The sequence below is a fragment of the Thunnus albacares genome, chromosome 5 (assembly GCF_914725855.1).
Source record: "Thunnus albacares chromosome 5, fThuAlb1.1, whole genome shotgun sequence".
NCBI classification, from domain to species: domain Eukaryota; kingdom Metazoa; phylum Chordata; class Actinopteri; order Scombriformes; family Scombridae; genus Thunnus; species Thunnus albacares.
The window spans coordinates 11,908,635-11,929,796 of record NC_058110.1 but is presented as its reverse complement, the minus strand read 5'-3'; the positions used below and the strand labels follow the sequence as shown (position 1 = coordinate 11,929,796).

At 41.1% G+C, this 21,162-nt stretch overlaps 3 protein-coding genes across 4 annotated transcripts; 2 read left to right on the top strand and 1 right to left on the bottom strand.

Moving 5' to 3' along the window:
* Positions 1-907: 907 nt before the first annotated feature.
* On the bottom strand, positions 908-9,167 carry dalrd3 (DALR anticodon binding domain containing 3). Of its 2 annotated transcripts, none has more exons than XM_044351969.1 (13): positions 8,934-9,167; positions 7,520-7,827; positions 6,625-6,935; positions 5,899-5,957; positions 5,579-5,680; positions 5,366-5,430; positions 4,909-4,967; positions 4,701-4,783; positions 4,343-4,469; positions 3,448-3,506; positions 3,185-3,301; positions 3,022-3,090; positions 908-2,665 (listed from the first exon to the last, which is right to left on the bottom strand). In XM_044351969.1, the coding sequence occupies exons 1-13, from the start codon at positions 9,165-9,167 to the stop codon at positions 2,546-2,548; spliced, it is 1,713 nt and encodes a 570-aa protein (XP_044207904.1). In that variant the 3' UTR covers positions 908-2,545. The 2 variants fall into 2 exon arrangements, with proteins under 2 accessions (XP_044207904.1, XP_044207905.1); XM_044351970.1 differs by having other exon boundaries at positions 8,404-9,027.
* Positions 9,110-14,237, top strand: LOC122982580. Its single transcript, XM_044351971.1, has 4 exons — positions 9,110-9,188; positions 9,897-10,001; positions 10,895-11,408; positions 13,008-14,237. The coding sequence occupies exons 2-4, from the start codon at positions 9,945-9,947 to the stop codon at positions 13,295-13,297; spliced, it is 861 nt and encodes a 286-aa protein (XP_044207906.1). The 5' UTR covers positions 9,110-9,188; positions 9,897-9,944; the 3' UTR covers positions 13,298-14,237.
* Positions 14,238-16,080: 1,843 nt separating this feature from the next.
* Positions 16,081-19,483, top strand: LOC122983034. Its single transcript, XM_044352731.1, has 2 exons — positions 16,081-16,709; positions 18,284-19,483. The coding sequence occupies exons 1-2, from the start codon at positions 16,196-16,198 to the stop codon at positions 18,571-18,573; spliced, it is 804 nt and encodes a 267-aa protein (XP_044208666.1). The 5' UTR covers positions 16,081-16,195; the 3' UTR covers positions 18,574-19,483.
* The last annotated feature ends 1,679 nt before the right edge of the window (positions 19,484-21,162 follow it).

Below are 21,162 nucleotides of genomic sequence, written 5' to 3'. Positions count from 1 at the left end.
TATCAGTATGTACAGTACATCTGTTGGATGATGGGAGGAGAGACTATAGAGTCTGATGGTTATTTTATCACTGCAGACAGGAGAGATGCAGAAACCGTGGGCGGACCGATGTATGTAGGAGAGAGTTTGACAGTATTATTTAGATTCAGATGAGTGAATATACATGATGGCAGAGACAAAGAGTATATAGAGATCTGCAGGATAGTTAGAAATGTTCTGTGAAGCTGAGATAGAAGTAAATTAACATAAATAAACTCTTAATATTTTAAAAGAGATGTGATAGAAATGTGCAGTCCTTGGAATTAAGAAAAAAGAAGTGAATTATTTGAGAATAATTATAGGACATAGAGAGATTTTTACAACTGAAACCAAAAAAAGGAAACTGATTATGTCATTAAAAAGTCTGTAGTGGATGAGTAATTCATCCTTTCTTTAAAAGCATAATTTTGGCTCCTGTATCCTTGGCTTAAGTCCATTTCAGTCATCTTGTTTCCAGCTGTTTGGTTTCCAGCTGTTTCCAACACCTCATATCAAGGTTTTCAGAAATCTCCCTTAGGGAAATTAACGGTAAACTACTTCCAAGCTTCCAAAACCAGCACTACTAAAATTAGTACAAGTGAGCTTAAGCTCTGTATGTGAGGACTCAGTGAGTGTATAACACAGCACAGGATAAAGGGATATTTAGGGCTCTTAGTGGCGAGATGGGAACATAGATGGCAACAGGGAAGGAGAAAAGAATGAGAGATGGGAGAAGAAGGTCAGAGATGTGGAGGCCTGAGGGGTGATAAGAGAAACCCACCAATGGCTACAGCGAACATACTGTATCTATTATCTATGTACATCTGTGTAGATACAGTAGGACAGTGTTACAGTAAGTGAGGTAAGAAAAAAAAAAGAAAGCCTGTCATTCTTCTCATCTCCTGCTTTAATACTATGATAATTACAGAGGAAGTTACCAAGACAGTTACTATAAATGAATCAGCATATTGTAAACATCCCCTCCTCTCTTCTATAGCAAACAAAATGTAAAAAAAAAAAAAAAAATCCTTAAAAAAAAAAATCCATAAACCAATCAGGGACAAGCAACATTTGCGGAGAACATTTCATGCAGTGAGAAGTGAGTTGGAAAGAGATTTGTGTTCGATACAATTGTTTTGTTCCAAAATAAGAAATTGAAAAAACACCAACTTAAAAAAAAACAAATGTACAGCAGAAAGTTCAAACAAGCTATGGCACATTTTAGCAGACATCAGATAACTCAACATCTCACATTTCAGAGATACTCAAGGATCAATGTTTTATTTATCCCCTACCAAAATGTATAAATAATATTTTTGGCATAAAACTCTTCACATATATTATTTTCATGCCATTTCATGCATTTCCTAAAAATTGGTGGCACGATGCCTTAAACGCTGTTCTTTTTTTCTCTCCCTTTCTCTCAATAAGTTATAAACACTGGTTATTTCTGGCACATGTCTGATAGTGAAGATCAGGTATTTGTCAAGCAGGATAACTGCGACTAATCGGATTCTAAACAATCATATGAACACAGTAATTAAGACTCATATGCAGAATATATATTCTGTACACATCTCTTTTTTTTTTTAAACTGACAATAAATATTTGTATGGCATTTATAAATACAAGTCGGAGAACATACATGAACAGTTGAACAAGGCTCATTAAAAAGTACGATTTTTTTTTTTTCTTCAGACGGTGAAACAATTATGACTGTGAGACATTAAGCAGGGGAATACTATGATAATAATGATAATAAAGTGTGGGTGGGGTGTTTAAACTGGGCACTCTGGTTAAGATACTGGTGGGATTTTGGCACCAAAATCATACTAAAAAGTCTCAGGTTTGTTGGGTTATTTATGGTCAATAAGAAATGAAAAGGACTTGTGATTAGTGTGATTTTACAGAGTTAAAAATTACAAAGTGGGGCTCCGACAGAGAAAATCATATTTTCACAAACTCTGACGCTGCAGTTAAAATTCTGATGATTGGTATACCCCCCTCAACCCCCCCCTCCCTCCCTCCCTCTCTCCCCTCCACAGAGCAACTAATCCAAAGTGAAGCACAACATGCAAACAGATCAAATTTTCCAGGAAAATCACTCCATCCAGATCACGCTGACCTCACACATAATCACTCAAACATTTTAGATAAAAAGCGCAGACTTTACTGACTCCACATTTCATGATTTATGGGTCATAATGACATCCTTCAAATATTCAAACAGTTACGGTAAGTCCAGCCGCAGGAATCGTTGACGATGAGCTGTAGGAGCTACATCGTGGGCAGGTTGAACAGTCTCTTATAACTGACTGTAACAGCCAGAGACTGTAGATTGTAACGTTGCCAGAAAAGATGAATAAGGTGAGAATGTGTCTTAGTTGGATACATTTTTCATTAACGCTTAATGAAGTGTGTATGCGATGAGGCTACAAATGCGAAATATAGGTGAGTGTGTGTGTGTGTGTGGCGGGCGGGGAGGTAGGACTAACAGTGATTACAGGATGAGCGACGTATGTTAAGGCTATAGCTGCCTAATTGGGGGAAGGTTCAGGGTGTCCAGAGCGCTGTGGTAGAGCTCTCTCAACGCTCTCAACAGATACAGGCGACAAAACATCTGGTTGAAGAGATGAGGCAACGGCTCCTGGGGGGAAAAAAGAAAGAAAGGGAGGAGGTGATAATACGAAATGAAAATAAAGAGATTTCAGGATTTCAGGAGAGAGAGAGAAAAAGAGAGAGATAATAGATTGAATATTGCTGACCTCATAGTGAACTGGGTTTTTTATGATTTTTTGACATCAGTAATCACATTCTGTCAGTGACAAAAAGTCGCCAGACGGGGCAATGGACTATTACTACACTAATCTCTATATGGTGTAGGGAACACAAATTCACACGCACACAAACCCAGACGAATATATTTGTACAGACATTCACCCGCAATAATAAAGAAACTGTAACAGATAACATCTCTTGTGCTTATAATAAATACGTCCTCACCCCGAGCACGTGGACTCTGTTGTAGTACGAGCTGAAGTCTTTACTGAGAGACACCAGAAATTTACAGATCTGAGGAACACAAACACACATACGAGTTACATAAACATCTCAACATCAGACTTGCCGCTACTGATCACTAATTTGTTCATTTAAGTTCTCCGACCTGTTCAGTTTTAATATTGACTCTGGCTCCTCCCCCTTCACAGTCTAACGCCTGTCCTGATTGGTCCAGCAGCTCGGAGAACGGTATGAGGTAATTGAACAGGAGAAGCCACTCGCCCTGCCAGTCGAAACACAGAGACAGGATGAAAACTGAAATGTTACAGCGAGGACTTTTATAAAGTGGACAGTTTATAATAATGGAAAGAAAGAAAAATAAAAGCTAAGGGAATTAAAGGAGAGACAGAGAACAGAATAAAGTTTTACCTCTTCTTTGAGAGCAGAGAAGTCTAACTCAGAGCCATCAGGGATCTCTGGGTACAGACCTGCAGACAAAATACATAAATACACATGCAAGCTTGTTATACAGTAAATAATAATCTTAAACTCTGTAGTGTATTTATTTTTCCATGTACACTTCTTACACTTTATGTAATATTTCTACAGGGCTGCAACTAACGATTATTTCATTCTTGATTAATCTGCTGATTATTTTCACAATAAGTCGATTTATCGTTTAAACTATGAAACGTTAAAAATAGTGAATGATGGCATTCACAGTTTCTCAGAGGCCACAGTGACGTCTTCAAATTGCTTGTTTTGTCTATCAGTCTAAAATGTTAAGATGTTCAATTAACTGTCATATATGAAAAGGAAAAACAGCAAAACTTCACATTTGAGAAGCTGGACAATGCATAACGATGCATCGCAACTCTATACTCCTGTGAGTCTGACACACACATACAGGCTCCTGATATGTAAATGTCAGAATGTTTTTCACAGCACTGAAAATGTCTGTGGCTTCAGTTTTCGACCTACTTTTTAGTTTTGGCTTCTTTAGTGTAAAACACCAAATTTAGAACGACGACACAAAAATAGTTGTATTGCGAACTGTAGTCCCAACAATATATATATATTTATCATTCTTGTATGATTAGAATTGTATTATTCATCATTTCTGTGGCATTTTAACATCATGTTAATTTGAGACAATTCCCATAAATAACTAAGACTAATGTGGAAAAGATTGTCCTGCATTTTACACTTTTTATTACGTTTATTGTTTATTTTTGTCTTCTGAGCTTCAGGGAACTTGCCAGACCACAGTGATCTGATTATCTGTAATGTTGTTGATCTGAGAAATGCAAAGCACGTCTCTCACCCTTCCCCACTCCTCTCTCGTAGCTGTCGAACAAAGTGTGCAGTCTGGCACAGTTATACATCACAAACACTCCTCCTCTCGGGCCTTTGGTGGACACACTTCCTTCCCTCTGGACGTCCAGTGTCACCTAAACAGACAGCTGTCAATCATTCTGACTCAACTAATTATGTCACAGAGGAAACTGCCATCAGTGTAAAAGGGACGTTTCTGCATGAACAGAATTTATAATTAAAAAACTTGTGAAGTCATATTATAATCACTATGGGGGGGAGGTCACACACTCGTGAACACACGCGTAGCGCATCAGCAGCTACATGACACATTCAGGTGCGAACGCGCAGCTACACTGGAGACTCACAGGACTGGTGTGGACTGTTGACAGCAGCTCAAATCTGACGGTGGCAGAGGTCATGACCCTGATGATGTCATCCCACGTCTGACCTACAAGAGGAGGAGGCGGCAGCGGCATTCACCCCAATTAATTCATTTCATCTGTAGTTAATAGTAATTTGTATCAGTCAGTTTCAACACATACACACTGCTTTTATATGCACACACACACACACCTTCTACTTGATCTCCATACTTCATCTCTGAGGCCTCCTTCATTTGACCTCTTCTCAGCCTGGAGGAGAGTGGGAAGACAGAAACAATCGAAGCCTCATTTACACAGACGACTGGGCTAAAAACATACAGCTACAACACGAGGATGAAGAAAAGCACCATCAACGCCCACTAGTGTTCTTTTGATTAAATTTAATTAGAGCTGCAATTTTACAGTGCGGAGAAGAGCTCAATAAGAGTGTCTTTCGTGATAATAAACAGTATGTCTGGTGGAGAGCTGGGCAGGGCGAGTGGAGGCAGAGAAAGAGCTGTGATGGAAAAAGAGACGGGGAAGACGAGTGGACACGAGAGAGTGAAGAGGAAAGAGAAAACCTGAAGACAAAGAGAGAAATGATGACAACAGACAGAAGAGGAGAAAAAAAAACATATCACTGAGCAAAGTCACAAAGAAAGTCTTACTGTAAGTACTGTGCAGCAGTGAGGTGAGATCCAGGAGTCTTCACAGGTCCACACACCAAATGTCTCTGCAAACACACACAGAGCACAACAGGTAAAAATAGGAACAAACTGCTCTAAATGATTGTGTGTGTATGTGTGTGTGTGTGTGTGTGTGTGTGTGTGTGTGTGTGTGTGTGTGTGTGTGTGCATGTTTGTGTGTGTGTATGTGGATACCTGCGTATGTGTCGCTCCGCTGGCTCTCCACAGCATCGCAATCTGCTGCTGGCGGAATTCATCCTGACAAGAAGTTACATGTAACGCTGTTGCCATGGCTACCTATGAAAAAGGCAGCAAAGATATCCAAATCAATGCTTTGTTTGTCTGTTTTTTTTTACATAAGAATTTTAAAAGGTGTATTTGAATCATCAAAGGTAGCAACAGGGGACAAACATCACTGTGTATCCATGTGTTGGTTCGTGTTTGCATAGTGCTGTATAAAGGCTTTGTATGTGAGTTCAGTGTGTTTGTATGCTGCATATTTGCATGCATCTCACTGTGCAGTCGGCTGTGGCTGCGTCCAGTTGGGCCAGGTGGGAAACACTGTCTCTGTGCACTGAAACAGATGAGATATTAACAATCTGTTACCAGCAAATATACAGTACCAACAGTATGTTATCCTGCTAACTTTTCTCTTACCTAAAGCTACAGTAACACATACAACACTTTATTAAAGGAATAGTTTGGCATTTCATAAAAGAGTTAGGTGATACCACTCACATATCTGTCTATTAAGATATTTAGTCACCGGCCCGGCCCGGAACTTTTTTTCAGTATTTCAGTATTTGAGGTGGAAAGCAGAAATCTCAGAAAAAGATATTTTGAAACCTCAGCACATAAAACCGTAATCAGCACGGCTAGAAACCACCAGAGCTAAGTGAGAAATATGTTTGCCTGTAATTTGTGTAAACTGACTTTTTAAGTGATTTTAATGCTGGTCAGAGTTAAATAAAGACATGAAGAACTAGAAGAAGGAAAAATAATGATAGTTTAACTGATGTACAACCTTTAAGTGGTCAATGGCAGCATCTCTGACTGCCTGATGTATATATATATGTATGTATATTGACATAATTTGACATAGTGGGCCAGACAGAAAGATAGTTCTGCTTTTTAAATGACCAACACATCGTTATAATATAACCATTAACTGCAGAAAAAATGGACAGTAGTAGATTCTCAAAATTAACAGTTGAATCAAACATGCCCCATGGTGGCCTCACCTGTGCAGGTGCCAAGACTGGGGTCATATCCCAGCAGCCCCTCCTCCTGGAAAACTCGTTTCAGGTTGATCCTGAGCGCTCCCTCATTCTCCCCGTCCTCTGCCTTCCTCCCTCCTCCTCCGCTGGTCCTCCTGCCTCTCTCATTTTCCCTCTCTCTGTACGGGGAGTTCTCCAGCGCTTCCTGGATTTTCTCTTCACGCTGCTCATTAGTCCAGTTGGCCGGGGATGTCGGCCAATCGAGGCCCAGAGTTCGGAGGAAGGTGATGATGTCGCTGTCTTCGGGAAGCGTGGGGCAATAGGACACTGAAAATCTGAGACAGGTGAGTAGATTTACATCAGTATGTTTCACCTCAGGCTGCAACTAATCATTATTTTCATCACTGATTAATTGATTAGTACAAAATATCCAAATATACTGGAAAATGCCCTTTACAGTTTCAAAAAGCCCAAGATAACATCTTCAAAATACTATTTTTGTCTGACCAACATTATTAAATCCAAAGATTTAGAATTTACACTGATATAAAAGAGAAAACCAACAAATCTTCACGTCTGAGAGGCTAAAACCAGCAAATGTTTGACAGTTTTCCTTGATAAATGACAGTTAATGGGTTTTCCACATTTTTGGTGACTGATTTATTGTTTCAGCAATGCTGAAATGCCATGACAAAAAAAGTAAAAAGAGAAAGAAAAGAGCGTTTTGTTATGGATGACAGTGAATCAAAGGGAATAGATGTAGAAGAATCATGAAAGGGAGAGTAAATATGTGCTTTGTTTGTATTTTATTATAACAAACATATACATATATCTGCCCTACAGATCAAATGAGCATTTCCTTTCATATTTTCCATTCACAAGACCCTCCTGTCATGCTGGAATTTACCCCCAGACTCACCCCTGTCTTCTCAGCAGCGCCCCCATGTGGTCAGCCAACAGAACAGTCCTCAGCTGGCCCAGAGTCAGTGTGTCAGGAGTGGGTGTGTTGGGTTTAGGGTGCAGGGCAGGACAGTTGAGCACCACACAGCCCTGCCTCTGACCTGATGGTGTCAGGTACTCTGTGGCTCCACCCGCCAGGACGGCCCTGAAGGCTGCGGCCCGGTCCACCCTCACCCTCAGCCCTTCACCCATCACCTCCCCACCAGCCACAGGGAGAACCCCACTGCCACGGAGGGACAAGACCCTGGACATCACTGCTGGAGGGACCTAGGTGGAAAAAAGGGACAGAGACATCAGAGATTCACATGCATGCAAGCATGAACACGTTTATGTGTGAGTGAGTGAAGAGAGACAGAAATAAGTGGAAAAGACTGATATTCAGGTAATGAGATGTGCATATACAGTATGTCAAGTACTAGAGATGGTCTGATACACTAGATTGGCATGAAATTGATATTGTAATATCTCATTTGAAAGGCGACATGTTTACTGTGGAAATTAGAAACACAGTAAACATGTTTGTTTTGAGGTTATTGATTTTTCAGCTCATATGCATGTCTGAAAAGAATTGCATGTTTCTCACATGCATATGTTGCTAATACTAAAATGGATATATTGTCAGTATCAGTGGGAAAATATCAGTGCATTTCTAGTGGGTAAACCCATCATGACATGTTTATGTTGCAACGCAATGCATGCAAAAACACCAAGCATCCTGGTGCATGGTGGATATTAGCATACAGGGCGTGCTGCTTGTGTTTTTACGCCACCACAGTTCCAGCTTCTTGTTTGCAGCTGTGCTGTGCCCCATATTGTATCTGTCACTCATGGGTTAATAATTACTGCCGCAGGCTGAGTGTCTGGTCGATCATGATGCGGCCTCTATCAGTCCAACGGTTTGTCTGTCTCGGTATCATTCAAACGTATTCTGGGTTTCGGGTTTTAGGTGTCTTTTGCTCGAGATTTGCGAAATTGAAGCCAGCCTTCGCCTGGTTTTTCTAACGGGAGGTTGGAGTCAGCTGGGCGTTATAAAGCAGATAGTTCCGGTCCTCTGTTCTCATTGGCCGAGTCACGTTCGAAACCGTTAATATTAATGTGCACAACAACATCACACCTGCCTTTAGCTACAGCCCAAGAACTATACTGTTTGGCGGAAGAATCATTTGTTGACTTTCTCTCAAAATATTTAAGTTAGGTTAACTAGCTAACATTTAAAATAGCCGTTTAATGAGGTTGTAGTCCAGTGGCGAGTACTGTCTTTAAAATGTGTTTCGGTTCATCTAATTGAACGCAATTCGACGTAAAACACCGATAAATAAGAATTAAAGCCACTATAAATGCTGACAAACACAACAGGTATCAGTCAAACCAACCTGCCCGTCCGCGTACAGCGTGTGAAGCATCGTGGTCGGCGACAAGAAGTCCCTGTTTCGGAGGTTTTTAGCGCTGCTCTCCTTAAACCAAAGCTTCTCCGGGTCAGGGAAGATCCTGTCGCCGCTTCCCTGGCTGGAATCGGGGACATTTTCACGTTTCCCCCGCAGTGCTGAGCTCAGCGCCCGGACTGTAGGGGTGATCCGGAGGGGCGAAGACTCCTCGATATTCTCCATCACCACCAACAACACAAACAGGTGAGCTTGCTACCAGGCTATCAGCACATCCCCGCCATGCTCCTGTTTTCTGTTACAATTTGTTCACCCTGGTGTGTCCCGATCCAGGCTATTGTAAGCCTCAACGCTGCACAATGACAGTCGATGTTGCAGCAGTACGGTTGATAACTGATCGATGTCAGATATTGGCTGTAAAGGAGGACTGCATTGGCTGTTTTTTCCCTTTGCGGAACCAGTGAAGCGCAATCTGTGTTTCTTCCGAGGTGAATATCCGTGTTGGACCAGTGGATTACACCTAATAGCGCCTTCCAGTGTGAGGCAGAGTAACTGCAACCTGAACTACACTTAAAAGTAGCCTCATGTGGACACATACATGTCTGTCCAGATCATAGACTGTATATGAGGATCTTTATATACAGTCTATGGTCTAATGCTGTTTTTCTGGTTTATGCTAGACCCCATAATGAATGATAATCTCAATGCTACAGCATACAGTCATATTTTAGACATTAGTGTGCTTTCAACTGTGTGGAAATAGCTTGGAAAAGGCCCTTTCATGTGTAAAAATATTATCATACCACTATAAACAACAAGAAGTGTATAAAACATATGAGTGCATGTATGTATGTAAAGTGCAGTATGTGTGTGCGTCCTACCTATAATATACAAATAAATATCTATATGTTTGTGTATATACATATATGTTTTCTTTTGTGTGTGTGATATCAGGCAGGCTGCAAGCTATCAGTGTCCATTGTTCAGAAACCTGGTGGTCTGATGGAAAAGCTGTCTGGACAGGAGCAGCTGAAACAGACCATGGTTGGGGTTGCTGGGGTACAACACACAAAACAAACTAAATGTGGCACATTTTATAGACCAAATGATTAATTGAGAAAATCAATTAAGAGTCATTAGTTGCAGTCCGAGCAGATAATAGATTATCAATAATGTGTTATCTCAAAGGATAGGTTTACAACTTTTGAGGTCTGTCTAATGTCTAGTTTACAGTTTACATTAAGTGGATTTCTTCCAAAGTTACAACATTTTTAGTGCAAATTTCCCTCTCTTTGTTATTATCTTTACACTGCTGTTCAACAGGGAAACACTGCCCTGGGAAACAAAAGTGGAATGTAAATCTTTGAGCAATTGTGCCTTTAAACTGCTACCATTTGCTATATTAGTTATTTACCAACAAGTAATTATAATGCGTTACATATTTTAATGTAACATTATACAAAATTACAATAAGTAACAATATTATTTAATAGTATAGATTATAGGACGGGTTCAACATTTTTAAGTCTGTCTTAAAGCAATAGTCAGGTTCCCTAATGAACATTAAAAAAGGTTTTGCTTGTTGTAATTATTCCTCCTGTTCATACTGACAATTAAAAGATTAATTCCTAATACACTTTTAATGTAGATGACAGGGGACAATTCTTTGGTGCAAAAATATATTCAAAAGCTTATCTGAAGCTAATATGAGGCTTCCGCCGTCAAAATTGGCCAAATCAAGTGGACATATTCTGAGTCTTTTTAGTACAACATTAAAAGTAATTTTTAGCTACAGTGAAAAAGCCATAATAGACGATCTTTGAACACGTCCTCTTCCGGCATAGAAATATGACGTTAGCGGCGCAAATATACAAGGGAGGTGTTTGAGTTGAGATAACAGTTTATTGAGTTGAGACGTTTCAGTGCCAGATTTTTTATTCCACAAAGAGAAGATGCACAACTGGCAGGAGAATGAAATTAAAGAACTTTTGACCATCCGGGGGTCGGAGGCGATCCGCAACCAGATCACGGGGACGGCGAAGGACTCTGTTGTTTACAACAGGATGACCAGACTGCTGGCGGAGAGGGGGGTGTACAGGTCGCACATGCAGGTGATCAGCAAACTGAAGGCGCTAAGGAAGCAGTACACCAAGTACCACCAGCAGAAGACCCGCTGCGGGAGCGCCCGCGTCGACTGGCCGTTTTATGAGCAGTGCCACCGGGTTTTCTCAAACGCGCCCGCAGGAAACCCGGTTAAGCGGAACCGGAGTCCTAGCCCCCCGCCTGCACCCACACCTCCATCACCACCTCCTCAACCACCGCCTGCCGTCAGCGAGGAGCATCAGGAGGTTGTCGTCAGCCTCTGGGACGAAGTTGACGACGGGGAGATCCACAAACATCTGGGTCCAGTAGAGGCGGAGGACGACGAGGAGCAGTACAGTTCATCAGAGCACTTACAGCCCATCAGTAAGTGTCTGTTTATTATTATATCTGGATGACGTGCAGGGTCATGTGACCTGAAGTCCCGGGTTGGGGTTTAACAGCATTTATTTATTTTGACAGAACCCAAGTCATTTTAAATGCTTCAAAATTAATTCTGACTCACAAAACCACAGATAAGAACCATCCCAGCTAAGATTTAGACGTTTGAACGACCAATCAAGACGTCCTGTACTGGTTCAGAAATAGTTCCAAAATGGAAATTGTGCCGACGTCCTGGACGTTACCTGGCCATCAGCTGGACGTCCATCCTGGCCAAATTTGTTGTTATCATCAGTGGTCCTATTCATCTATTGTGCTAAAGTTTATGTAGTGTGAATTCTGCAGCTTTATACATCCTATATGTCCAGATTAACAACTTAATATGCTTTATGTTCTAAAATGGTCCAATCAACGTCCTGTCTGACCTGGACGTCAGTTATACATCTCAACAATGTGTCGCTTTCAAAATAATCCTAATTTAAAAAATTATATATAACCAAACACATTGAGTGTCGTAGTTAATACAAGGCAGATGCATCATTTTTACAGAAACACTGAGTCACTATTGACGTGCAACAGTATTTTATTTGGATAAATAACACAGAAAAAGATGATCATCAAAAGTACAGCTTCTTGTAGATAATCTAACAGTTTGAACTCTTATCTCTTTTAATTCCATCTGATTCACTTTTCTCCAGTTTCCACTGAGGCTGCAGCAGGCTAATGCTAATGCTAACTCCAGGATGTAAACAGTCGCTGACAGTCCTCGTCGGGAACTCTGTAAGGAAAACAGAGGCTCTAAGTCATTGAACTTTTCATCAACATGAGCGTTACGGAATATACACGCCAACATAAACGCAAACTTACCTAACAGCTTTATTTCTGCTCCGTGTCTGTACTGTTTCTGTTGCTTTCAAACTACTCAGCAAGCAGGCGCAGTACTCAACTCTCGTGCTGAACTTCGTGTATTCTCGCGAGACGATACTTCGCTCATTTCAAACATGAATGACCCAAAGTATGAAGATTATACGTCCATGATGAAGATATGTGACTCAATAATAAATCCTTCGTAACTTTTATTAACCCAGATGAAACTCACATCATTGCTAAACAATTAAAAACTGATTATGGCCAATGACATTGATTTTATGTGCAGAGGACGTCTTTTTATCTGCTCTCAACCTATTAAAGATTTTAAAATAAAGTTTTTGTATGAAAAATACAAAACAAAACACACATAGGTGTGTTGCACAGCAAAACTTTTGAAGTATTTGAAGTGTTTTTGAAGTTAGGTCCAGGTGGATCTTTATTGAACATGGAAAGGTACCTACAGAGAGGACCCACAGATCAGTCAGGTGGGTAAACATGATTGTCTGCTCTTGTTCATATTCAGAGCTACAAACATGCAAATGTATGTAACGTAGCTTAAACACACATTATATCATTGATATATTGATATGAGTCATCAAATTAACTTCAACTAGTTAATTATTTATCATAGTCATTGTTTTATTTCAAGTCCAGTCTGTTAAAACACAGATAAATCCTGTTACTGACAGGCTGCTCTCTGTCTTTGTCTTCTAGCGTACACGGTTCCATCTAAGAAAAGGAAAACAACGGTGATGGAGCAAGTCTCCACGTTGGTGTCGGCGACGGTCACCCAGCTCAGAGAGATGGACGCCGCCATGCAGGCGCAGGAGGACGCACGGCTGCAGAGGTTAATGGACCACGAGAAGGAAATGCAGAACAATCTAATGAGTCAGCTCACAGCCATGCATGAAAGGATCAGTCGAGAAAACCACGAGAGACATCTCGAGCTGGTGGACAGGATACTCTCCAGGTTCCCCTCACCTTCAGCACCTTCGGGCCCCTGACTGACTCTTCCTGTGTGAGTGACGGCGGGCCTACGACAGGATTATTCAGGTCCAGGGAACACTTCTGTCTCTCTCCTCCTCCAGCTGACCAGTGCCTAAACCCACACTCCTATTTACTTGATAAAATATTTGGTTTTCAACTAACCAGGGACCCATTGCTGGCCATTTTTGGGACCATCTCAGAAGCAGTGATGAGCAGGAAAAAGATAAACTTACTGCATATACGTCTTGCAGCTGCCAAGAAAGCAATAACACTGAGCTGGCTGAAAAAAGACCCACCAACCTATGACAAATGGCAGTCAGTAGTTAAAGGAATAAAAAAGAAAATAATTTTCATGTCGAGACTGCAAAATGCACAATTCTCAGACCAATGATCACCTTGGCTAGAAGTGATGGGGCAGGCATGGAGATAAGCGTGCTTGGAAAACTTTTGCGTTTCATCAATTTATATTGTAAGTAGCTTTCTGGTGATGTGTTGGGTAATTGCGGCTGCTAACGTAAGTGTTATGGTTTTTATATTATTTTTGGTGTGTATATTACTTATTTTTTGTTTGTTGTGCCTGTTTTTATTGGGTAACTAATGTTTTTATAAAGACACTGTTTCTGGATAGTGTTGTCCCATATAAGTGATGAGGGCAGTGGATGACAGTTGAGATGAAGATCTGTATGTGTAGGGGTGTGTGTTTGAATATGTGTGTGGATGAAAGTAGAGGTGGAGCATGCAAACTGGTTGATCGAGAGAATGGATGATGAAAGAGTTGATTATAAATAGTTGGTTGGGTTGGGGAAGTGGCGTAAAATTGGGAGGAGAGGGACAGGGAAGTAAAGGAAATCGATACAGACACAAGTTCTGGATTTCTACTTAGTAGAATTTAAAAGGAAAAATGTAAGAACTGGGATGTGTGTTTGTTTAACTTTGCCCAATAAACATAAAGTTGGAAAAAAAATATCTGCTCCACTTAATGTCTTGCTTTCTTTTCTCATCCTCCTCTTTCTTTCTCTTTCTTTTTTCACTCTCGGATAGATAATTCCTCTATTTTTCATAGTGATCAATGCAAACAAACCTGCGTCTATGATTCACAGAGACACCAATAAGATGGGACCCCTTAGTGGGGGGGGGTTCCTAGTACTGGTTGTCGCTACAGTGTACTGTACTGTAGTTAAGAGGGATTCCCACATTTTGAGACAGTGTAAGTCAGCCCTGTGGGGGGCCTCCTCATGTTGGGAGCCCTAAGCAGGCGCTTATGCATCAGGCCAGGTGTGCCTGCACAGATCCCTGACCTCAACCTCAACACCTTTTAGGATGAACTGGAACGCTCACTGCAGCCAGGCCTCATCACCAGGCTAATATCAGTGCCGGAGCTCATGAAGGGCTGTGAGTAATATCACTGATACTGCTACTGGTTTCAAGTTTCAAGTTTCTTTATTGTTACATCTCATTCCACAAGTATAAAAAGTGTGAAAATCTCCTCAACAATGCAGTAAGGACAAAAAAAAGAAATATTTAAAATAGTAAAAGCAATAGTAATAAGAGTATGTATGTCAAGTGCGGTATGTGTGTGCCCTACGTATAATATATGAATAAATATCTATATGTATATATTGTATGTGTTTGTACGTATATGTATTCTTATGTATGTGTGTGTGACATCAGGCAGGTCGTCAGTGTCATTGTTCATAAGCCTGTTGGCCTGGTAGAAAATGATGTCCAGACAGTAGCAGCTGAAAAAAGTCCATGGTTGAGGTGGCTGGGGTCTTTAATAATCCTTAATAATAATAATAATCTTTATTAATACTGATTTTCTCCTGTATTCATTTTTGCTGTTTTCTTAGTTCTATGGTATTTAAAGTGAATATCATTTGTTTTTGTTTGTTGCACAAACAAACAGAACAGACAAGGGCCGACCATTGGACAGCCTTCGACTGACTCAAGGCGACCCTCACTGAAGGCCCCAATGCCCAACAGTCCTTCATCGTGGACACCAATCATAGCAACGTGGGGATTGGGGCTGTCCTTTCCCAGTGGGGAGGAGATGAAGAGCTTGACATGGCCTGCTTCAGTCACGCCCTGAGTTGGGGGGAAAAGAACTACTGTGTCACCTGATGCATGCTGCTAGTAGTGGTCCTGGCACTACGGCACTTCTGGCTGTATTTATGCGGCAGCCACTTTCTCCCCTGCACCGATCACGCCTCTCTTACCTGGCTCCAGAACTTTAAGCACCCTAAGGACCAGCTGGCCCACTGGCTGGACGCCCCTTAAGGATATGACTTTGAAATCCACAATCGGGTGGGGTGACATCATTGTTCTCCCGGCACCCCTGTGCAGCACTGGAGTGCCACTACTGCCAGCAACAAGAGGAATGGGACCAGATGATGCCAACGGTGGCGGCTGTCCACGCTGCAACAGCAGGAGGCTGACATAACCCTGGCACTGGTGAGAGGCTGGCTGGAGATGGGACGGCACCCTGACTGGACAGAGGTGTCAGCACTGGGGCTAAATCTTTTAATGGTCAAGTTAAACCTTTTTTAATCTTCATTTGGGAACCTGACTATTGCTTTAAGACAGACTTGAAAAACTGTGAACCCGTCCTTTAATCTATAGTATCAAATAATATTGTTACTTATTGCCATTTTTTATCATGTGTTTTATTCAATTATGTAACACATTGTAATTACTTATTGATAAATAACTAATATGGCAAAAAGTTTATGTGGATAATTGTTTTGAATATTTACATTAAAAGTAATTTTTAGCTACAGAGTGAGTGATCCAGAATAGACGATCTTTGAGCACGTCCTCTTCCGGCACAGAAATATGACGTTAGCGGCGCAAATATACAAGGGAGGTGTTTATAATAAGTTGAGACGATTCAGCGACGGATTTTTCCACAAAAGAAGATGCACAACTGGCAGGAAAATGAAATTAAAGAACTTTTGACCATCCGGGGGTCGGAGGCGATCCGCAACCAGATCACGGGGACGGTGAAGGACTCTGTAGTTTACAACAGGATGACCAGACTGCTGGCGGAGAGGGGGGTGTACAGGTCGCACATGCAGGTGATCAGCAAACTGAAGGCGCTGAGGAAGCAGTACACCAAGTACCACCAGCAGAAGACCCGCTGTGGGAGCGCCCGCGTCGACTGGCCGTTTTATGAGCAGTGCCACCGGGTTTTCTCAAACGCGCCCGCAGGAAACCCGGTTAAACGGAACCGGAGTCCTAGCCCCCCGCCTGCACCCACACCTCCATCACCACCTCCTCAACCACCGCCTGCCGTCAGCGAGGAGCATCAGGAGGTTGTCGTCAGCCTCTGGGACGAAGTTGACGACGGGGAGATCCACAAACATCTGGGTCCAGTAGAGGCGGAGGACGACGAGGAGCAGTACAGTTCATCAGAGCACTTACAGCCCATCAGTAAGTGTCTGTTTATTATTATATCTGGATGACGTGCAGGGTCATGTGACCTGAAGTCCCGGGTTGGAGTTTGACAGCATTTATTTATTTTGACAGAACCCAAGTCATTTTAAATGCTTCAAAATTAATCCTGACTCACAAAAACCACAGATAAGAACCGTCCCAGCTAAGATTTAGACGTTTGAACGACCAATCAAGACGTCCTGTACTGGTTCAGAAATAGTATTTATTTATTTATTTATTTTGACAGAATCCAAGTCAGTGGCCCTGAAAGTGGGGTCCAGGGACCCCCAGGGGTCCTTGAGGGGGTTCCAGGGGATTCCCAGCAATCATTTAATTTATTTTCATCATAATTCCATCTGTAAGTAACACAGTGAGAGAATGTATGACTGTTTTGGTCATGGGTTTCATACACTGTGTAGTAAAACATCTAAAGGCAAGAATCTTATCAGATGGGGGACCTTGGGATAAAATCTGTGGTCTAATTTGCGTCAGTTTAGGGGTCCTTGATGTGGAAAAGATTGAGAACCACTGATCCACGTCAATTCAAAAGCTGTATAAACGTCATTCTGACTCATAAAAACCATAGATAAGGAGAACCGTGACTCAAAACATTGACCTATAATGATTGAACTATAACTGGCAAGTTTTCACATCACACACAAAAAGGAAACTTTACCAAGAGCCTTATCACCTCCACGGACACCTTTTCAGTTAACAATCTTCATGCTGAGAAATCTGATGGGTAGGTTGCTGAACATGGAGCTTATATTGGCCCATAAATATGCTGGTTTGGTTGCTGCACCAGTCTCTGTACAGCATCCCAGCTTTGTCTGGAAACCCACTCACCATGTGCTATGACTAGGCAAAAACTTGACACATCAGTTCTTAGCAACAGTATACCAAACTGCCTGAAGGAAACTATTAACTCTTATCAAGTGGAGTCATCAAAACATTTCAGAAACCGCTGAAGTTGTGCACTGCTGCCACAGAACGAGTTACTCTTTCTACCCTTTAAAGATACTAAAGTTATGTGTAATGAAACATGTTTGTTTTGCTTAAATTCTCACAAGATAACTCCAGAGTTTGCGGTGAGTTAAATCCCACATATGAGCTAGTAATCGTTTGGTCCAATTGATTAAATCTTAAAACAAAACCTTAATTAAACAGTAAGCCTCATGTTTATGTGAATACTGTTTTTGTCTAGATTTGATCACAGTGCGTTCTCTGGTCAAGTGGGACAGTCACAGCCAATTCGTATATTTAACTCATTTTCTTGACCTTGCTGTAACGAGCATCATACTGATACATCCTAATGGAGACGACACACAGATCAGTCAGGTGGGTAAACATGATCGTCTGCTTTTTACTGATGTAACTCTTGTTGCTATTCAGAGCTACAAACCTGCAAATGTATGAAATGGAGCTTAACATGATATATATTGATATGACTCATCAAATTAACTTCAACTAGTTAATTATTTATCATAGTCATTGTTTTATTTCAAGTCCAGTCTGTTAAAACACAGATAAATCCTGTTACTGACAGGCTGCTCTCTGTCTTTGACTTCTAGCGTACACGGTTCCATCTAAGAAAAGGAAAACAACGGTGATGGAGCAAGTCTCCACGTTGGTGTCGGCGACGGTCACCCAGCTCAGAGAGATGGACGCCGCCATGCAGGCGCAGGAGGACGCACGGCTGCAGAGGTTAATGGACCACGAGAAGGAAATGCAGAACAATCTAATGAGTCAGCTCACAGCCATGCATGAAAGGATCAGTCGAGAAAACCACGAGAGACACCTGGAGCTGGTGGACAGGATACTCTCCAGGTTCCCCTCACCTTCAGCACCTTCGGGCCCCTGACTGACTCTTCCTGTGTGAGTGACGGCGGGCCTACGACAGGATTATTCAGGTTTAGGGAACACTTCTGTCTCTCTCCTCCTCCAGCTGACCAGTGCCTAAACCCACACTCCTTTTATTTTCACTGTATTTTTCAATAATGTAAGAAAAAAATAATTCACTGACATCATCTCTCCTTTGCCTTTAAACTCAACACTGTTCACACTACAGCTCTTCACGCTCTATTCGGATTCGCTGCTCGTACAATAACTAACAGTGGAGCTGAAAACACACAAGTGCAGAGGAACAATAACAAAACACTATTTTAAATGGAGCAATGCACTTTAATAGTCTACTGTATCACCATTGTTCCACTTCCCAAAACAAGCTGTAAAATGCATATTAATAATGTAAGTTTTGCACGCGATATACAAAAAGAAAAAATCTAAATTCAAGAACTATAAAGCCCAAATGAAGAAGTCATTTTAATTGGCTCCTAGACTATGACTTAGTGTAGAGAATATCAAAACATAACCAATAATCGAAAGGCATGTTACATATTACACCTTTTTCTGACTCCACTGACTCAAAACATGCTTTGAAATCATTGAATGTGTGAATTAACTAAACTATGACAAGAGTGTTCAGAGTCTATGTGGTGCAGATCAGGCTTGATTAAAAAAATAAAAAAAAAACATCAGATCTGTGTCATGTGAGGCTGAAAATCTAAAATTGAAGACTTAACACCCACAGTGTGATCATAACCTTCAGTTAGCAGCAGAGAGGAAAACTAAGTCCCAAAAAATGTACCGGAGTATCTGACATATGGATGGGTGTGTTCCTCTTATCACCTCAGCTCAGCTCAGCTCAGCTCAGCATGCTTGTGTGAAATGAACTAAACTCCTTAGCAAATAAAAGCATTGTTGTAATACGGTGTTGAGAGAAAGCGTTGCTGTGTCAAACACTGATGTAAATATGTTTTAGTTAATGCTCCCCGGAGGGAGAAGAAACCAGAGTAAGCTATAACTACACCACTGCAGAAGAAGAAGAAGAAGAAGAAGAAGAAAAGCTGCTCTTCAGTGGTTCATGAGTGGTTGTGTGTCTGTAGCACAGGTCATAAATATCGTATGGTGATGGTTATTGTAAGAATAATGTACTGATACAGTTTAAATTTCAAGTATTTATTTGAAATATCCGCATATACAAATACTACACAGTTAGATAACAGACTGAGGATCTAAAATAATTCACAGAGGGCCCAGAAGACGCAGTTATAGGTGTCATTCTTGGCTGACACGAAATTCCCGGTTGCGTTTCCTCTTGTTAGCAATCCGGGAGAAAACGTGTCATTGAGGAAAAACACCTGCTGCATCAGGCAAATTAAGAGTCATTACACATCAGTGCTCCCTGCTCAACATGGCAATAAAGCAGTAAAAGAAAGATTACTGGCTTAGTTTCACTTTCCTTATGTGTTTGACAGAAACAAAACTCCACCTTAAATAGATCATGAGTATTTGAAGCAGTGAGCAGTTAACGCTACTGTAGCTTTTATGAGTCAGAGTGGGAACACTAAAGGTTAAAGAGGCTGAGATATGTATTTTTACTGTAGATATTTTAATACTGTTATGAGTGTTTTATTGTTTTAAGTTTGTTTTTCCTTTGTGGAACAATAAAGTTTTTACTGGAAAGAGCGTGAAGTAATTGTCAAAAGTTAAAAGTGAGGACGTGATGAATGACTCGTGGTAGGAAGTAGGATGCCCTGTTCCCGGATCTTCTCGCTGATTGAAGGGTGAAGTGTGAAGTGTTTGCCATCAGCCTGTCTGCTCAGGATGTCCTGTGCATCGTGGGATGGAAACGGACCCCATAACCAGCTGGAGCTCAGAATCACAGCTGCATTATGGGTTCCGTTACAATCCCACCCACCAAAACGAGCTTTGGGTCCACGCTGGGATCTGGTCAGGACAGCACAGCTAAAAAAAAAGAAAAAAAATATGGTTAGAAAAAGTGGGACTAATGGACCAGAATTTTATCATTTTCTAGGAGAAAAAAAACACACACACATCCTAAATCTCCGCTGTATCAGATCCTAGAAAAATATGAAAAAGTTTCCATGCAGTTCTGTTAGTCACAGCTTTTCAAAGTAAAACATGATAAGATAAGTAGCATGTGTTCGAAAAATGTGAATGGAAAGAAGTGACGTGCAAGTAACCATTTATGAAATCACATCATGTTTGATTTACAGATAGTATTTCCTGTATTTGATTGATACGGGGCAGCATTTTCTTCTGTACAATAACCATGTCGCAATAATAACTTTTTAACTTTTGAAAACAAACATTAAATAAAAATGGCATAATGTTGGATTGGGGGTTTATTTTTTTTTTTGTAATTTGGGTAGACTGACCCTTTAAATCCTGTTTTATGCAGCAGCAACAAGGCTTTAAACATGCTGCATTAGTTGTGGGTGTCTGACCATAAACTACAGTTCAAAAGAAAACAAAGGTCTCTTCCCACTTTCAGTAAGCTGTTATGTTAAATGATAATAAGGCATCGACTTCCTCTGCTCACTTTGTTTTTCCCGTCCTGATATGACCTTATTTCACATGATCAGTA